At 40.7% G+C, this 18,684-nt stretch overlaps 1 protein-coding gene across 3 annotated transcripts in view; it reads right to left on the bottom strand.

Annotated features, from left to right (window-relative positions):
- rpap2 (RNA polymerase II associated protein 2) overlaps positions 1-18,684 on the bottom strand; it is a 129,360-nt gene that overhangs the window by 75,006 nt on the left and 35,670 nt on the right. For all 3 annotated transcript variants that reach the window (XM_043698791.1, XM_043698792.1, XM_043698793.1), the window contains 2 exons: positions 14,763-14,843; positions 2,075-2,143 (listed from right to left, as the gene is read on the bottom strand). In XM_043698791.1, coding sequence (XP_043554726.1) covers positions 2,075-2,143; positions 14,763-14,843 — 150 coding nt within the window. Of the gene's footprint in view, positions 1-2,074; positions 2,144-14,762; positions 14,844-18,684 lie in introns of those variants that run through there.

The following is an 18,684-nucleotide window of genomic DNA, read 5'->3' as shown; positions in this document are numbered from 1 at the left end:
TATGAGGACAGGCTGAGGCACTTGGGGTTGTTTTCATTGGAGAAAAGAAGGTTTAGGGGTGACTTGATAGTGGTGTATAAGATGATTAGGGGTTTAGATAGGGTCGACAGTGAGAATCTTTTTCCACGTATGGAGTCAGCTATTACAAGGGGGTATAGCTTTAAATTAAGGGGGGGTAGGTATAGGACAGATGTTAGGGGTAGGTTCTTTACTCAGCGAGTCGTGAGTTCATGGAATGCCCTGCCAGTAGCAGTGTTGAACTCTCCCTCATTATGGGCATTTAAGCGGGCATTGGATAGGCATATGGAGGATAGTGGGCTAGTGTAGGTTAGGTGGGCTTGGATCGGCGCAACATCGAGGGCCGAAGGGCCTGTACTGCGCTGTATTCTTCTATGTTCTATGCTACTGAGTGGTGAAGAGACTGAATGGCGAAGAGACTGAATGGCACCTCATCCACAAACAATCAAGCAGCCACTTTGTCCTGAATGGTCTCAAGCTCAAGTGTTTTTGGAGCTGCACCCATCCAGGCAAGAGAAGAGTATTCCAACACATTCCTGACATGCCTTACAGATGGTGGACAGGCTTTGAGGACTCAGGAGGCATGTTACTTGCTGCAGGTCACGAGATCTTATAGACACAAGATTGATTTAGACCCCACCTACCACCCCCTGAGAAAAAGAACAGGAAGTGACTTCACCACAGGAAATGACAGCCACAGGAAATAAAAATCGCCAACCCAAAGAAACCCAAATCATATAAATAGAAAGCAGGAATTATCAGCAGTGCTTCACCTGAGGCCCACTGAAGATGTTACCTAGTAGGGTGACGAAACGTCTGGAAATGAACCCTCCAGCTCAGCAAGCAAATATATATATCCAAAGCCACAATATTTATATGGCTAGTCCTATTCAGTTTCTGGTCAATGACAATCCAGGATGTTGATAGCATGGTTTCAGTGATGGTAATGACCACCGAATGTCATGGGTTTGTCACTCGTGTTCCCTGAATGTTGCTTGCCACTTGCTGGTCCAAAAAGGATTATCATCTAGGTCTTGCCGCCTTTGGACATTAGTAATTGAAAAGTCACAAATGGGATTGAACAATCAGAAAACACCACCTATTCTGGCCTTATAATGGCAGGAACGTCATTGTGAAGCATCTGAAGGCAGTTGAACCTAGGTCACTACCTTAAAGACTTCTGCACAGATGACCTGAACATTAATGACCACAACCTTTGTGCCAGGTATGAAATTAACTAGCAGAGTGTTTCCCTCCTGATTTCCATTGACTCCAGTTTTTCTAGGGTTCCTCGATACCAAACTCAGTCCAATGCAGCCTTGATGTCAAGGGCAGTCACCTTTACCTTACCTCACCTCCTTTCTGCTTTGCTTCAGAAATTATCACCAACAATTTGCCATCAACAAATTTGGGCTGATTTGCAATTATTTGATCTCCCCTTCCTCCCTTGTTAAAAGGATGATAAAAAATTATAAACAACAGTTTACTCGTTTCTTTCCTTATTTCTGTGCAGCTGAGATACATTTCATTTGTAAGGTTTATGCACTTTCAAAGATGTTAAACCCATTAACATTTCCCCTCATACTAGATTATCCCATTCTATTGACATTAACTACATTATTTACATTATCCCCCTCCTCAGAAGACTGAAGTAAAGTATTAATTAGGATCATGCCTGTGTGTTCTGCCTCCACACAGAACACGTAATTTGGAGGGTGGGCGAGCATGGCGTATACAGACTAGTAATGATCATAAAGAAATGGTATATCAATGTTGCAATATATATGCTGCTACATGACCACGTTTTCCCAACCACATCACTCAATATGCCATTTCTTCTAAATTCTTATATTGAGATCAAGACTCATATCTCTTTCAGAGGATGTCATAACACAGTTATCTCCTTCTACGTCCTTAATTGTAGAGTGTTCTGGCTTTTTAACAAATGTTTGGACTGCAGTAATTATGGCCTCTTGATTTAACAAATTCTCGTTTATCCATTTCAAAAACCTTTAGCTTTAACTTCTGAACAAAAATGAACTTTATTAATACTTACACTGAAAGCATCACGACTGCAATTAAAGTCCATTCTGGAATTGTGTGAATGATATTGGTGTTAGTTAGCCTGAAAAACATAATGTGAGGGAACAATCAGATAAAAGAGGTAAAGTAGGGTGAGGCAGAGACATAGTGACTCATAGCTATTTTGTTGACACTTAACCATCCTCTGAATGGCCTACAAACCACTCAATTTGGGGCAATTAGACACAAGTAACAAATGTTGGCCTTAATAGTGACAAGTATACACAATGAAAAAGTAAATTGAAAAGTTGCCACACACCCTTCTTTTTAACCTTTCTTTGTTTATTCGTTCTTCACCTCATGACTTTTTCACTCCACAATACCTGGTCCAGAATTGGAGAGAGTATCTTTTTCTGGTCAGGTAACTGTGCCCTTGCCTATACTGTCCATTAACTAGCTACTATGCAAATGGACAAGGGCACCTCTGGCTAGACTTTGTTTTTAAACCTTTTTCAGTGTAGTAAGGAAGAGATGAAAACATTACATTGTGGAACAATGGATTACCATTGATGACTTACTGAACGCTATCAAAACAGTGCCTTCACCAACACTATTTATTACTTTTAAAAAAAAAAAGGCAATGGATAGTACCAAAAACCATGGAAAAGAGCAGGAGCTAAGAAAGATGGAAAGGTGATGAGGAACAGAAGGGAAGGTTAGAGGGCAAGCAAGATTAGAGATCACAGGTGGCACCAAGCCAAGTGTTAGATCTCCTGCATTTGCATGGGAAGATGCTAAGGGGAGAAATGAGGTGTTGGGGCGATAGAAGAATGACCATGGTGTCACTGAGGGAATGGTGCCTTTGAAACGCGTGTAGGCATTGGGTATTGAAGATGTGTTTATTGGAGACATCATACTGGAGGTAGCAGAAATGGTGTATGGAGGCTCACGGAGTGGAAAGTGACAAGAGATGTCATATTGCAATTCTGGAATAAAGAACAAAACAGAAGTACAGCATAGAAATAGGTTCTTCAGTCTTCCAAGGCTGTGCAAATCTAAACTGAACTAAAACACAAACCTTCTACCCTTATTCAGTCCATACCCTTCCTATTCATGTAACCATCCACTTAAATGTTGCCAACGTGCCTGTTTCCACACTTCTTCTGGCAGTGCACTCCAGGCTCCTACCACTCACTGCATGAAAAACTCCCTTCGTACATTTCTCTTAAACTTTCCTCCTCTCATCTTGAGCCCATGCTCCCTTGTAATTGAAACTTCAACTCTGGGAATAAGCCTCTGGCCATCCACCCTATCTATGCCTCAATTTTGTAGACCTCTATCAGGTCACCACTCAGCTGCTGTCTTTCCAGTGTAAGCAATCCTAGTCTTTATAACGTTTCCTCATAGCTAATGCCCTCGAGATCAGGTAACATCGTGCCAAACCTGCACACAATACTCCAAATGCTGCCTAACAAATGGTTTATATAGTTGCAACATGGTTTGCCAACTCTTGTACTTCATGCCCTGGCCAATGAAGGAAAGCATGTCATATGCCTTCTTAAATCACCTTGGGCACCTGTGTTGCCACTTTCAGGGAACTGTGGACATACATGCCCAGATTCGTCTGTATGCTAAATGTTTCTAAGGGTTCTGCCATTTACAGTATAATTCACAGCTAACTTTGATCCTCCAAAACACATCACCTTGCATTTGTCTGGATTAAACTCCATCTGCCATTTCTGTGCCCAAGTCATCAAACTATATCCCGTTGTATCCTTTCACAATCAATCATTGGCACTATCAGCAACTCCACCAATCACTTACTAATCAGACCACCCATATTTGCCTCCAGATCATTTATATACACACACAACAGACAGAGGACCCAAGACTGATCCCCAAGGAACACCACTAGTTACCGGTCTCCATTCTGAAAATCATCGTTCCACTGAGAACCTCTGTCTCCTAGGACCAAGCCAGTTTTGTATCCATCTAGCCAGCCCAACCTGAATCCAACAGGTTTAGTTTTTGTACCAATCTGCCAAGGACTAGGGGCTGCTGGGAAGGTAGTAAATCCTATGAAAACTTACCTCGTGAATAGGCAGAGCGCACACAGGACAACTGAGTGAGCGAGGTAATATATTTGGGCAGTTGCTTTACCCAAAACACTACTTATGTAGTATCTCCTACCCATCCTCCTCTAACTAAAAAAATGTTCTGCATGCTGATTTGGTAAGGTTACTAGTTTTGTATTCAATAGTCTCTTTGGGAATTCCGAACAGTGGTATGGATGTTAGGGCAGTTGCATGCTTCTCCTGTATAATGTGACAGGTAAAGGTCACCACTGGTGTCCATGCTGAGTTCATCTGCGGAAGTGCACCCAACTCCAGCTTCTCGGAAACTGCATTAGGGAACTGGAGCTTGAGCAACTTCAGATCATTAAGGAGACTGAAGGGCTAATTGGAGAGGAGTTACAGGGAGGTAGTTACATTTCGGGTACAGGAAAAAGGTAGATGGGTTACAGTTAGGGGATGGAAAGGGAATAGGCAGACAGTGCAGAGATACCCAGTGGCCTTTCCCCTTAATAACAAGTATACCGTTGGTTGGGGTGGCAGAGTGGACAACTTACTGGTCGATCCGACCTGGATAATTGGGGATCATTCTGGGGTAGGTGAGACCTCTACAAATGGGATGGTCTACATCTGAATCAGAGGGGTACCAATATCCTGAGGGGTGTGGGGTTTGTTAATGCTCTTAGGGAGGATTGAAACAAATTTAGCACGGGGATGGGAACCTGAATTGTAGCTCCAGTATACAGGAGGTTGAGTGTAATGAAGTCATGAATAAGGGTTCAAGGTGGCAGGAGTGTACCAGCAGGCAGAAAGGTGGTTTGAAGTGTGTTTACTTCAATGCCAGAAACATCTGAAATAAGGTGGGTGAAGTTGCAACATGGGTTGGTAACTGGGACTTCGATGTTGTGGCCATTTCGGATACACGGATCGAGCAGGGAAAGGAATGGTTGTTGCAGGTTCCGGGGTTTAGATCTTTTCAGTAAGAATAGGGAACATGGTAAAAGAGGGGGAGGTTTGGCATTGTTAGTCAAGGACAGTATCACTGTGACAGAAAGGTGAGGACTCACTTACTGAGGTAGTATGGGTTGAGGTTGAAACAGCAAAGGAGAGGAGAGATGACAACTTAAAGCCAAAGGCACTGCAATCTCCTTCCTGGCTTCCCAGAGAATCCTAGGATAAATCCTATTTGGCCCAGGGGACTCATCTATTTTCACACTTTCCAGAATTACTAACACCTCCTCCTATCAACCTTAATCTAGCCTAGTCTAATAGCCTGTATCTCAGTATTCTCCTCAACAACAGTCTTTTTCCTGTGTGAATACTGACGAAAAAAATATTCATTTAGTGCCTCTCCTATTTCTTTGGACTCCACACAACTTCCCACTACTGACCTTGCCAGACCCTACTCCTACTCTCGTCATTCTTTTATTCCTGACATACCTATGCAAAGCTTTAGGGTTTTCCTTAATCCTACCTGCCAAAGACTTCTCATGTCCCCTCCTGGCTCTTCTTAGCTCTCTCTTTAGGTCCTTCCTGACTAACTTGTAACACTCAAACACTCAAGCCTTCACATCACGTTGTTACATAAACCTCCTTCCTCTTGATAAGAGATTCAACTTCTTTAGGAAGCCACAGTTCCCTCGCTTGACCACTTCCTCCCTGCCTGACAGGTACATACTTAAGGACACGCAGTAGCTGTTCCTTAAATAAGTTCCACATTTCAATTGTGCCCATCCCCTGCAGCTTCCTTCCCCACCCTATGCATCCTAAATCTTGCCTAATCGCATCACAATTGCCTTCCCCCCCCCCCCCCAGCTATAACTCTTGTCCTGCAGTATATACCTATCCCTTTCCACCCCTAAAAGTAACCAAATTGTGGACACTATCACCAAAGTGCTCACCTACCTCCAAATCTAACACCTAGCCTGGTTCATCACCCAGTACCAAATCCAATATGGTCTCACCTCTTGTTGGCCTATCTAAATATGTATCAGGAAACCCTCCTGCACACATAGGACAAAAACTGACCCATCTAAGGCACTTGAACTATAGTGTTTTCAGTCAATATTTGCAATTTAAAGCCCCCATAACTACCCTGTTACTCTCACTCCTATCCAAAATCTTTGCAATCCTTTCCTCTGGAACTTTTTGGAGGCCCACAGAAAACTCCCAATAGGGTGATCTCTCTTTTCCCATTTCTAACCTCTGCCCATACTACCTCAGTAGATGAGTCCTCATCAAATGTCCTTTCTGCCACCGTAATATTGTCCTTACCTAACATTGCTACACCTCCCCCTCTTTTACCACTTTTCCGATTCTATCTGTGCCAACAAGTTAACCCCTTCACCATGAGTTTTTATTTTCCACACAACATTTGATGTGTCATCTTATCAAATGCCTTTTAGAAATGCAAGTACTACAATCATTGACCTCCATATCCATAGCATATGCATTTCTTCAACCAATACCGAGAAATTGATTTAATGTGATTTCCTGAATAGGAAATTATCCAACGCAGACGAATTACCTTGAACTTATCTGAATTGCTGGCTACAATAATAGCTTCCAATAGTTTCCCGGGGGGAGAGGGGAGAGAATAATAACTTTTCAATCTAATTAAGCCTTCTCCAAATCAAAGGAATTTTGAAAAAGTAGAATCAACGCATCATCTTTCTCACTAGTCACTTCATTTAACATTACAAGACGAAGTCCATCAAGACCCAGGGACTTTGTATCCACAGCTCCAATAATTTTCACAATACCACTTCCCTGATTTTACCGAGTTTCTCTCTCATACATTTCCTGATTTACAAAAATTCTATTTCTCGCTCCAAAGCTCTGAGTTACTCCAGAGCTTCTTTGTTTCATTTCCCATTGATTCACTTGTTCGACAAATCTACTCACCTCTGTCTTAGATTTTTCAATTGACCACACCTTCACTGCTCTCTGGGTTATGGGCAGCACGATGGCACAGTGGTTAGCACTGCTGCCTCACAGCGCCAGAGACCCGGGTTCAATTCCTGCCTCAGGCAACTGACTGTGTGGAGTTTGCACATTCTCCCTGTGTCTGCGTGGGTTTCCTCTGGGTACTCCGGTTTCCTCCCACAGTCCAAAGATGTGCAGGTTAGGTGAATTGGCCATGCTAAATTGCCCGTAGTGTTAGGTGAAGGGGTAAATGTAGGGGAATGGGTCTGGATGGGTTGCGCTTCGGTGTGGACTTGTTGGGCTGAAGGGTCTGTTTCCACACTGTAGGGAATCTAAGTAATCTAAACTATGTTTGTATGAAATTAAAAGCTAAATAGAATCACTTGAAGCATACAAAACCAAGATCTGTTAAAAGGATAACTTATTGACCAAGCGTTTTCCCTTCAGTAGATACAAGTTACTTGTGCCAAGTTCCATTCTTAAGCTTTCACATAGTGAAATTTAATATTACTGGATTACTAAAAAAGAGACAACTAATGAGTAGCTTACCCTAAACATATCAAATTACTGATTGTGAAGCTTATTACTTGAGTATAATACTAACATTTACATTCAAACCATAATTCACATTTTAACTGGAGAACTAGAAATACTATCCTTTTCAGAATTTTATATCAAACATGTGATTTTTCTCTACCCCACCATCTTTAGCAAACCCACTGATCATATTTTATGTCGACAGATACAACAAGAAGCCAAGAATTACATATGCAGCACATACATGAAAATCTTTGAATCTTTCCAAATATTCACACAAATTTCTTGCAACCCAACATCCGAGTGTCACTTTTTAGCTTCACAGATTATATACTTAACACTCAGCCCTACCAAAAACTAACTGACACTATACACAATCCCTGCTTTATTTTCCTGCCCAACTTTTGGCTCTAAGTAGACACCTCTGTTTTACTGTAGTTTAAAAGCGGCGCAACAGACAACTATCAACCTTCCAGTTCTCTCAACCAGATTCAAATGTTGCTGACAACTTGCTTTAGACAAAGAAGTCTTCTTCATCAACTCAGCACTGGGCTAGGTTCATTCCACACAACCAATAGGCATCTATCATTAATTATTAAAGATAGATAGATAAAGACAGGAAAATGAGTAAAAGGGGTGTGCTCAGAGAAATAATCGATCCCTGTTCTTGGATCTTTTATATTCTCTCGAGAAGAACCACAACCTGTTGTACCTGTCTAGATTTGAGACACACTCCTATTGCTCATTTGCAGCTACATGTTGATGGGGAAATTCAGATAGGTGCATTAAACTCTAGACTAGCTCATTGTGGGATTGTGGAAACTACCAGTAGGTGAAATAAACTAATCCATATCCATTACCATCACTCCTAGTGCAACTGGCAAGCAGTTGTGTGGTATACTCTGTCATTGCCTCTGGGCCAGAAATTCCACTATAGAACTTGATAGGCAGATTCATAACATGGCCAAAGAGGTTTATTATAAGCTCGTAAGTCATATATTATGTTTAATGGCAGGCAATAAGAGTTGGAGTTTTGTGGTAAGCCATACTGCACAAGGCAATGGCAAATCACTGCAGTGGGCAATAGCAAGTCACTGATCAAGCAAAGTCATGGACAAATCTAATTAAATCCATGGATATCCATGTCCTCTTATGTATTGGTACCTGAAGTAGGAAGATGAATGAAGCTGTAAAAATAAGACACCTGCAAAAAAAAAAATCCCTCTAAGCTGTATGAATTTGGCTTATTCCAACTGCAAAAATTAATCTGTATTAACAGCACTTGCCTTTCCCATATTAGCACATTTTATAACTTTTTTTGGCTTTGCAGATACAATATTACTAAATAATTATAATAATAACTTCTGAAGCACCTACTTTTCACTCTAAATCAAGTGGATGCAGTATCCCTTTAAGAATTTCATAATTGTGATGGAAAGTGTCTGATTTATATCAGTATCATTTATGGAGCACAGATTTTAAAACAGTGGCATTTTGGAGGTGGTTGCTTTTCTGAAAAGGTTAAAAAAACAGCCCTCCTAAACAAGTGATCTAATCCAGGATGCATCAATTATCCTGGAATATGAATTGGAAATTGTTTTTACTGTGGCGGCGTGTGACAGATGGAGTAAACACTGATGCCCATTACCTTGTTTTCAAGATAATCAAGGATTGATTTTAGCTACAGGAACATGGAGACAAAGTTTTAGGGTAATTTTGGAGACCTGACTGAGGTCCTAAGTAAATGTGGCTTTTTTCCCCAGAAATGAGTATAGAACAGTTTACAGAAAGCAATTATCACAGCACAAAAGTTTAGTTTGTGAAACGTTCAAAATCAGGAGTGTTTGGTTTGATATTGGCAGGTTATTAAAAGCTGAGCGCGCCTAATTTCTCAGTTTTGAGAGTACTAATGCAAGACACGAAATAACTCAGGAGAATCAGTTAATTAAAACTTTGACATTTGATACGGAGGTGTAATTTCTTCAGATTTGAATTTCTGGAACAGTATCAGAAAAGGAATATGACTTTGCTTTCCTGCATTTTATTATACCTTTCAATCTGGGTTCTATACTTAGATAGCATAATTTGTTTAATTTTTCTTTTGTTCAAAAAAAAAGACTACGTTGCAGCAAATGACCAGCACATTAACGGAATTTTTTTTTAAAAAAAACTATCAAGTCAGATTTCATTCTGTGATCCAACTTGTCCAGTACCAGCTAGGATAATAAAATAACATGCATATGCTCCAAAACTCATCCTCACCTGTACCTATCTTGTCTTATTCTGTGACCTCAGGAGCAACAATGAGTGTGCAAGAATAGCAAATTCAGTATGAACATAATAAAAATTTTAAAATCTCTCTGGCTTGGGTCACACTTGAATTTGACACTACTTCCATGACATTAGGTGTTTTTGCCTGAAATCTAATTCAAAAGTGAGTAGTTGGTCCTAAGCTTAGGTTGAGGTTCCACTGGCAAACATCAAGCCAAATGGATGATGGAATCATTGTGACAGGCTGTTCAAATGTAACATCCTTGCTAATCTGCTGTGAAATACAGTGGAAAAATGACAGCCTAAATTCACTTGGGGAACTTGCAAAATACCAGTGAAAGCATCTTTATTCCTGTGCTCTACAAGGATCCACTATCAAATCAAAGCATTAGGAAGCTTCATTGTCCTATATAAACTAGGGGATGCAGTTATCTATTTAAATTAATTGGAACCTAACTCCCAGGATATTGCTATCAAGAAGCAGTATACAAATCAAATGGTGTGAGGAGTTGGTTGACTTGTTCAAGTACATTCATATAGATCTCTTGGTGCATTAATATCACCAGGCTGTTCAATAACTATGCAGTCAAGCTTCTTCAAATAGAAACCTTTTGCTCAGTCACCAGTCCCAGAGCAACCACCTGTCATTGTGCAATCATCTTCTTGTAACTATATAAAAAAGGAGGGCTAAAAGCATACAACCTCTAGGTGTGGCACATTTATATATGCAGGAGCAAACAAAGGTCAATCACTTTTAAAGCAAGCTGCACCTCAGGGCCAGATTCTCAGATGAACAAAGCTTTCAGTGCAGGCACAAGTACAATATCACCAGTAACAATGGTCCATTAATTCCAGACTTCAGTTATGGTTAACTGTAATAGCACTAATGTGGTCACCTGAAAGAACAGCCAATGTTTCTGCAGGAAAAGTGAAGGCCATCAAGAAAAACCATTATTTGAGATGATGCTAGCATGAATGATTTGTACTGAGAAGGACATGACAAAATTGCTTAACTATCATCTCAACTGTCAGGTTAAGCTGTTTGCACATAGTGTGAAACCTCAATCTAAATTTGCTTTTGTTATCTAACCTTTCATAAAATGTTTTTAAACTCATGGTGTTAAGCATCATAAATTGCCAAGAAAATTTCCCACTCTTCAAAAACAGAAAACTCATATGATACTGAGTCTTATCAGCTGGGATCATAATACAACACATGCTTCTGGAAGTCTTCCTCTCCTTTACTGAACTGGTGAGAAGACCACTCAGGGCTTTATGGCTAATTCCAGTTCTTTGAAAGAGATAGCTAGCTAAGTGCTATTCCCTTGCTCTCATTCATAACACAAACTTTATTGCCTTAAATGTATTTATTGAATGTCATTTAGTCACTTCATTTCATCACCATGTTTCTTGGTCTTTTCTTGGTTCTCTTAATTAACCTAGTACTTTTCCAACGTCCAGTACTAGATGAGCTGAAATTTCCATCAACTAATTATTGGGAACACCACAGTCTCATCATCAGCACCTGTGATAACCTTTGCTCCCAAGCTACCAATTCCATCCCTTGCTCTGTAGCCCAGCCTAAGTGTTCACAACTTTAGTGTCATAACCTAGGAACAAGCTTCCAATTATTTATTCATGCCATCATTAGGACGACTTTCTTGCAGTTTTCTAACATTGACCTCAGGCTGGGATGAAGTTGGGCATTGGCCTGAGCTGAAACATGCATCCATCCTTTGTTATCTTGAGACTTTATTATTTCAATGCTCTATGACCCTAGAGATTTCATAGCCTTCAGCTGATTTCATAGCCTTCTGCTGCCTGAGCCACACATCAAGTTAACATTACACCCTCGTGCTCACTAACCCATTTAAGTGAAGTTTGATTTTAAAACCTTTCATGCTTCACTAAATTTGAAACTTTAAACACAGTATTTTGATTGAACTCTGCTATGAACATGAGAATCAGGAGGAGTTGTCTCCCACGGCCTGCTCCGCTATTCGATAAGATCATGGCTATCTGATTGTGGTCTCAACTCCACATTTTGCCTAGCTCCAAAAACCCTCAACTGCCTTGATAACCAGAAATCTATCTAGCTGTGTCTTAAAACTATTCAATGATGTTTTAACAAAATAATGCCTTTAATACACTTCGACCAAAAATGAGCCAGTGCAGAATTCCTCAAAAGAACTCAGTCAACCATATACAAAATTAGACCAAGTGTTCATTTACTCATGTAAATAAGTAGAAACTTAAATGGATAAATACAATCATACACTGGTTATAACAGGTCAGGGGCTCATTCTGTAGAAATTAACTAATTCCCGACACATCAAGCATAAGCTCCATCAACAATTGAGAAGCTTGACACTGGCCAGGACAAAGCAGCATGATTGATTTGCATTCCATTCTTCACTTCAGCTATTCACCATCTTCACCACCAGCTGGCTTGTTGTAATAAATTACACCTACAAAAAGGCACTGCAGCAACTCACCAAGACCTTTAATAGCACCTTCTAAATCCATTAGATCTATGACTAGAAGGACAAGGGCAAAGGTACATGAGAACACAAACACCTGTAAATTACCCTCTATGCAATTTGACATGAACACCTATTGCCATAGGTCAAAATTCTAAAACACACCACCTAACAGCATCCTGCATACTCTAACACTACAATGACTGTTGCAGTTTAAGACTATGCTCACCAACAGCTTCTCAAGGGCAACTAATGCTGACCTTGCCAGCTTACATCCCATGAGCGAGTAATAAAAAGTATAGTTTGATGTTGTAGCAACAAAAAAAGTTAAAATGCTACAAAGAGCAGCATGACACAGGAACAGGCCCTTTGGCCCACCATGTCTGTGCTGACCATGACGTCATCCTACCTAAAATCATTTTGCCGTTACATGTACCCATCTATTCCCTGCCTATTCATATATCTCATTCTTAAATATTGCTATTGTATTTGCTTCTACCACCTCCTATGGCAGCACCCTCTTTAAAAAAAAACCTGCTTCTTACATCTCCTTTAAACTTACGCCTCTTTACCTTAAACCTACATTCCCTAGTAATTGACAATTCTACTCGACTATCAGTCTATCCACACCTGTATCCACATAATTTTGTAAACTTCTACTGGGTTGCTCCTCTGCCTCCGACTTTACAAGTGAAAGCAAACCAAGTTCGTCCATTCTCTCCTCATTGCTAATACCCTACGAACCAAGTAACATCCTGATAAAACTCTTCTGTACCCTCTCCGAAACCTCCAAATCCTTCAGATAGTGTGGTGACCAGAACTGTACACAATATTACAAATGTGACCTAACTAAAAGTTCTATGCAACTGCAACAGGACTTGCCCACTTTAACATTGTATGACCCGACCGATGAAGGCAAGCCTGCCATATGCCTTTTTTGATTTGGAGGTGTCAATGTTGGACTGGGGTGGACAAAGTTTAAAAAAAAAATCACAACACCAGGTTATAGTCCAACATGTTTATTTGGAAGCACTAGCCTTTTTGATCACCTCATTCCCTTATGTTGCCACTGTCAGGGAACTGTGAACCTGTACGTCTAAATCCCTCTATATATTCATGCTTCTAAGGGTTCTGCCATTTAACGCATGCTTCCTGCCTGCAAGAGATCTTCTAAAATGCATCACATTGCACCTGAAGGGTCTGTTTCCATGCCAAATAAAACTTTATGATTCGATGGCTGAATTAAATTCTATCTGCCATTTTCTGCCCAAGTCTCTAGCCTATTTATATCCTGCTGTATCCTCTGGCAATCCTCCTCACCCACAAACTTACTAATCAGACCACCTGACTAATCAGACACTCTGGAGGCAGGAAACATGTTTCCGCTGATGGGTGAGTGCTGAACCAGAGGACACAGCTTAAAAATACGGGATAGACCATTTAGGACAGAGATGAGGAGAAACTTCTTCACCCAGAGAGTGGTGGCTGTATGGAATGCTCTGCCCCAGAGGGCAGTGGAAGCCCAGTCTCTGGATTCATTTAAGAAAGAGTTGGATAGAGCTCTCAAGGATTGTGGAATCAAGGGTTATGGAGATAAGGCAGGAACAGGATACTGATTAAGGATGATCAGCCACAATCATATTGAATGGTGGTGCAGGCTCGAAGGGCAGAATGGTCTACTCCTGCACCTATTGTCTACATTCTCTCCAAATCATTTGTGTATATTACAAACTATAGGGACCCCAGCACTGATTCCTACAGAATATCATTGCAAACATATCTCCATTTTGTAAAATACTGCTAATCTGTCTATGCCCAAGCCAGTTCTGTATCCATCTTACCAACTCACCGCAGATCCCACATGACTTCACCTTCTGTATCAGCCTGCCATGCTATATATTAATTGCATATAAATAAGATTATGACATAATTAGGATAAAACTAAAAAATACATTAGTGCACATAACCAACTGCATTCAGTTTTAGATAGTGATGTTACACATTGCATTATAAAGTCACATTTTTTCAAACATTCACAACTAAGAAGAAAATGAACTGGAATAAGTAAATTATTTTTCACATGGATAGCAATCAACACCTGTTGATTAATGAGGGCACAAACTGCATCATTTAAAAATTATCACACCCCCAACCAACCTGGCTCCAAAAGTGTATTTCAGGAAGCAAGAACTAAGAGGTCAAATGGTTTTCCTAATTTTCAGTCATCTTATGATGATTTCAAAGACGCATCCATGTGTTTACACACGTGAGATGGAAACAGGACAGGGAAGGAAAAAGGCTAGAGTCAGTGACAGCAGGGATATGGGGGATATAGAACTGATGAAAATGAGGAGTTGTGTGCGTCAAAATTAAAGCAGCCCATACTTGATGCATAGAGATACAAGCTCACATATAACTTGTAGCCTCAATCACTTACCTGAATGTTTTCACAAGAGAGCTTAATTCACCAGAAACATCAGTTATGCCAAGTTGCAGTGATCCCAGTAACTCCGGTAAACTAGAAATAGAAAATAATTAATCTTATGCAATATATCTGTTTGGAAGATCCAGATTAATGAAGCTTTTTTTACTGTAGCACATGACATACTTCTCCTTTGGGAAGGATACTCAAAACCTTAACCAGACCATCCAGCTTAAACAAAACTACAAACGTCAATGTTCTCTCAATGTTAGTTCAAAAATTGTGACTTGACTTCAACCGATTCGGGAATGCTGCAAAATTATTTCCTCTTCAGTTTTGGTTATTTTCTAGTTGTGATTGAATGCTGACAACTGGAGATAATGCAAACTCTGAACATTAAAATTTCCTTTCTTTCTAGGATGTGGTGCATCTGAAAAGAATACCTAAGTAATAAAATCAAAAAAGAATATAAACAGCTGCTGTTTCGTTACTACATTTGGACTGAAGAAATGTCAAGAGAGACAGTTAATTATTGTTAAGATCACTGGACTTCATAAGGCAGTTACATTTTAAACTAAGATCTGTAGTACGACACTGGATAAACCTTTCTGCTAATTTAAACCAGACACACAGAAAAGCTCACCTCGTCTCATAATCTGTAAAAGAATGAGTGACAAAGAACTATCAAATCCTACTATTTAAAAGAATAAATTAACAATTTATTCTTTAAGTCCAAGTAATAAAAAAGGAACATTAAACAACTATCTACACTGTAAACCTCCTTTGTCTGATCAACTTATCTACCTCCCACTCCACAACATTACACTGATCTGATAAAACCCCACCAATAAAGTTTTACAAAAAGAATCAAATTTCAAAACCAGTCAGCTGTGTTGATTCTCCTTTGTACCTTCCTCTCGATTTTTTGGGGTCTTTTCTTCAGTCTTCTGATTTCTTATGAAAGGTACCTTTCAGAAAACGATTGTGTGGGCAGTTTGTTGGTGCTCTTTGCTACCTCTGGCTAAACTGTTCAAATGCCAGATTTTTATACTCCAAAACATCAGATTGTCTTGTTGTTTTGATGTTGTTAAAACAATAAAATTCAAATTCGATTGGATTTTGGTATCTTGGGGCATAATTTAAACAGCTTGATTAGCCAAATTCGAATTTGTCGTGTACCATAGCAACAACTCCGCAATTTGTTTTACAGCCAAATGTTACATTTAACTTTTTCAGCACATTTGTGCCTTCCATGTCTATGCCAGCTTTCACTCAAACATACAGTACACCCTACAACTTCATAACATCTGTTAATTCAAAGTAAAATGGAACAGTTTGAAGAGAGTGAAAATCTTCCCAGAGACAAATCAGAGACCTGGTTGACATAGAAAGCCATAAAACCATAAGAAATATGAACAGGAGTACATAAGAACAAAGAACTAGGAGCAGGAGTAGGCCATCTGGCCCTTCGAACCTCCTCCATTGAAGATCTGGACTCCCCGGGGTGGGGGTCCCTGTTCCACGCTTGGTTAATAAATACTAGCAATTCAGTCTGTTTCTGTAAGATTTCACACTTCAATTATCACAGCCTGGTGCAGGTTGTCCAGCAACACAGAGGTTATACATTTCTGTGTCCCTCGACGAAACTGCACACATGGCTTAAGACAAAAACATTTTTATATCTTTCCTTTTGAAAAGAAGTAGTTTGGCCATGCTTACAGAGCAGCTTCAAACAATTACCAATCAATTTAATGAAATGACATTATTGACAGCAACTTATTGATATTTCCTGGGCACTAACTTGCTTTCCACGTTCAAGCACCCCTATCTTGCGAAACTATTCTTTGTACCTGCACTTGCAAGGTCAGTTAGGATGGCTAGTAATGTCTTATTTGGTCTAACTATTTCTATGCTATAAGGGAAGCATTGTCTGCTAATCTTTGTTAAAGCACACTTATGGCTAATTCAGGAATGCAGCTTTAAGCAGAATTGTCAATTTGCAGCCTATAAGCCATTTTGTTATGTTATTTGCATCAAGAAGCCATTTTTTGGCTGCCTATGTTAGTAACAGCATGCATTAAATGGTTGTTCCTGACAAAAACTAGTTACTTTAGCCTGTATTCAGATTTCAGATCCTCAACAAGATCATGGCTCCACTTAGCCACGCTCTCACCATTTCCCTTAATGCCTTTATTGTTCAAAAAAAAAATCTTAGTTTTAAAAACATTTACTGAAGTAGCATCAACTACTTCCCTGAGCAAGGAATTCCATAATTTACAACCCTCTGGGTGAAGAAGTTCCTTCTCAATTCAGTCCTAAATCTGCTCCCCCAATTGTGAGGCTATGCCATTGGCATAATTTCACCTACCTGTGGAAACATCCTCTCCACTTCTATCTTATCTATTCACTTCATAATTTTATAACCATAAGATCTGCCCTCATTCTAAATTCCAATGAATATAATCCCAGTCTACTCAGACTCTCCTCATAAGTCAACCCCCCTTGATTCTGGAATCAACCTAGTGAACCTCCTCTGAACCCTTCTAGTGCCAGTACATCCTCTCTCAGGTAAGGAGACCAAAGCTGCACGTCGTACTCCAGATGCAGCCTCACCAGCACCCCATACAGCTACAACATAACCTCCCTGCTTTTAAACTCAATCCCTTTAGCAATGAAGGGCAAGATTCCATTTGCCTTCCTAATTACCTGCAGACCAGCCTTGGTGATTCATGCACAAGGACACCCAGGTTCACTGCATACCAGCATACTGCAACTGTTTACCATTCAAGTAATAATCCTTTCTACTCTTACTGCTATCAAAATGGATGAATTCACATTTATTAACATTGTATTCCATCGGATAGACCTTTGCCCACTCATTTAAACTATTTATGTTCCTCTGCAAAGTTTCACAGTCCTCTGCACACCTTGCTCTGCCACTCATCTTTGTATCATCTGCAACTTTGACATACTACACGTGGTCCCCAACTTCAAATCATCTATATAAAATGTGAATAATTGCAGTCCCAAACTGATCCCTGAGGCACATCACTAGTTACTGATTGCCAATTTGATCACTCAAGCCTGTTCCACCATTTAGGAGAAAATGAGGACTGCAGATGCTGAAAATGTGTTGCTGGAAAAGCGCAGCAGGTCAGGCAGCATCCAAGGAGCAGGAGAAATCGACATTTCGGGCATGAGCCCTTCTTCAGAGGAAAGTGTGCCAAGCAGGCTAAGATAAAAGGTAGGGAGGAGGGACTTGGGGGAGGGGTGTTGGAAATGAAATGGGTGGAAGGAGGTTAAGGTGAGGGTGATAGGCTTTCTATCTCGGGCGACCGAATCAACACGGACATTTACTATAAACCGACTGACTCCCACAGCTACCTAGACTACACCTCCTCCCACCCTGCCCCCTGTAAAAACGCCATCCCATATTCCCAATTCCTTCGTCTCCGCCGCATCTGCTCCCAGAAGGACCAGTTCCAATAGCGAACAACCCAGATGGCCTCCTTCTACAAAGACAGCAATTTCCCCCCAGACGTGATCAACGATGTTCTCCACCGCATCTCCTCCACTTCCAACTCCTCTGCCCTGGAGCCCCACCCCTCCAATCGCCACCAGGACAGAAGCCCATTGGTCGTCACCTACCACCCCACCAACCTCCATATACATCGTATCATCCGTCGTCATTTCCGCCACCTCCAAACGGACCCCACCACCAGAGATATATTCCCCTCCCCTATCAGCGTTCCGAAAAGACCACTCCCTCCGCGACTCCCTCGTCAGGTCCACACCCTCCACCAACCCAACCTCCACTCCAGGTACCTTCCCCTGCAATCGCAAGAAATGCAAAACTTGCGCCCACACCTCCCTCCCTTACTTCCCTCCAAGGCCCCAAGGGATCCTTCCATATCCGCCACAAATTCACCTGCACCTC

The sequence above is a fragment of the Chiloscyllium plagiosum genome, chromosome 11 (assembly GCF_004010195.1).
Source record: "Chiloscyllium plagiosum isolate BGI_BamShark_2017 chromosome 11, ASM401019v2, whole genome shotgun sequence".
NCBI lineage: Eukaryota > Metazoa > Chordata > Chondrichthyes > Orectolobiformes > Hemiscylliidae > Chiloscyllium > Chiloscyllium plagiosum.
This window is presented reverse-complemented; position numbering and strand designations above follow the sequence as displayed.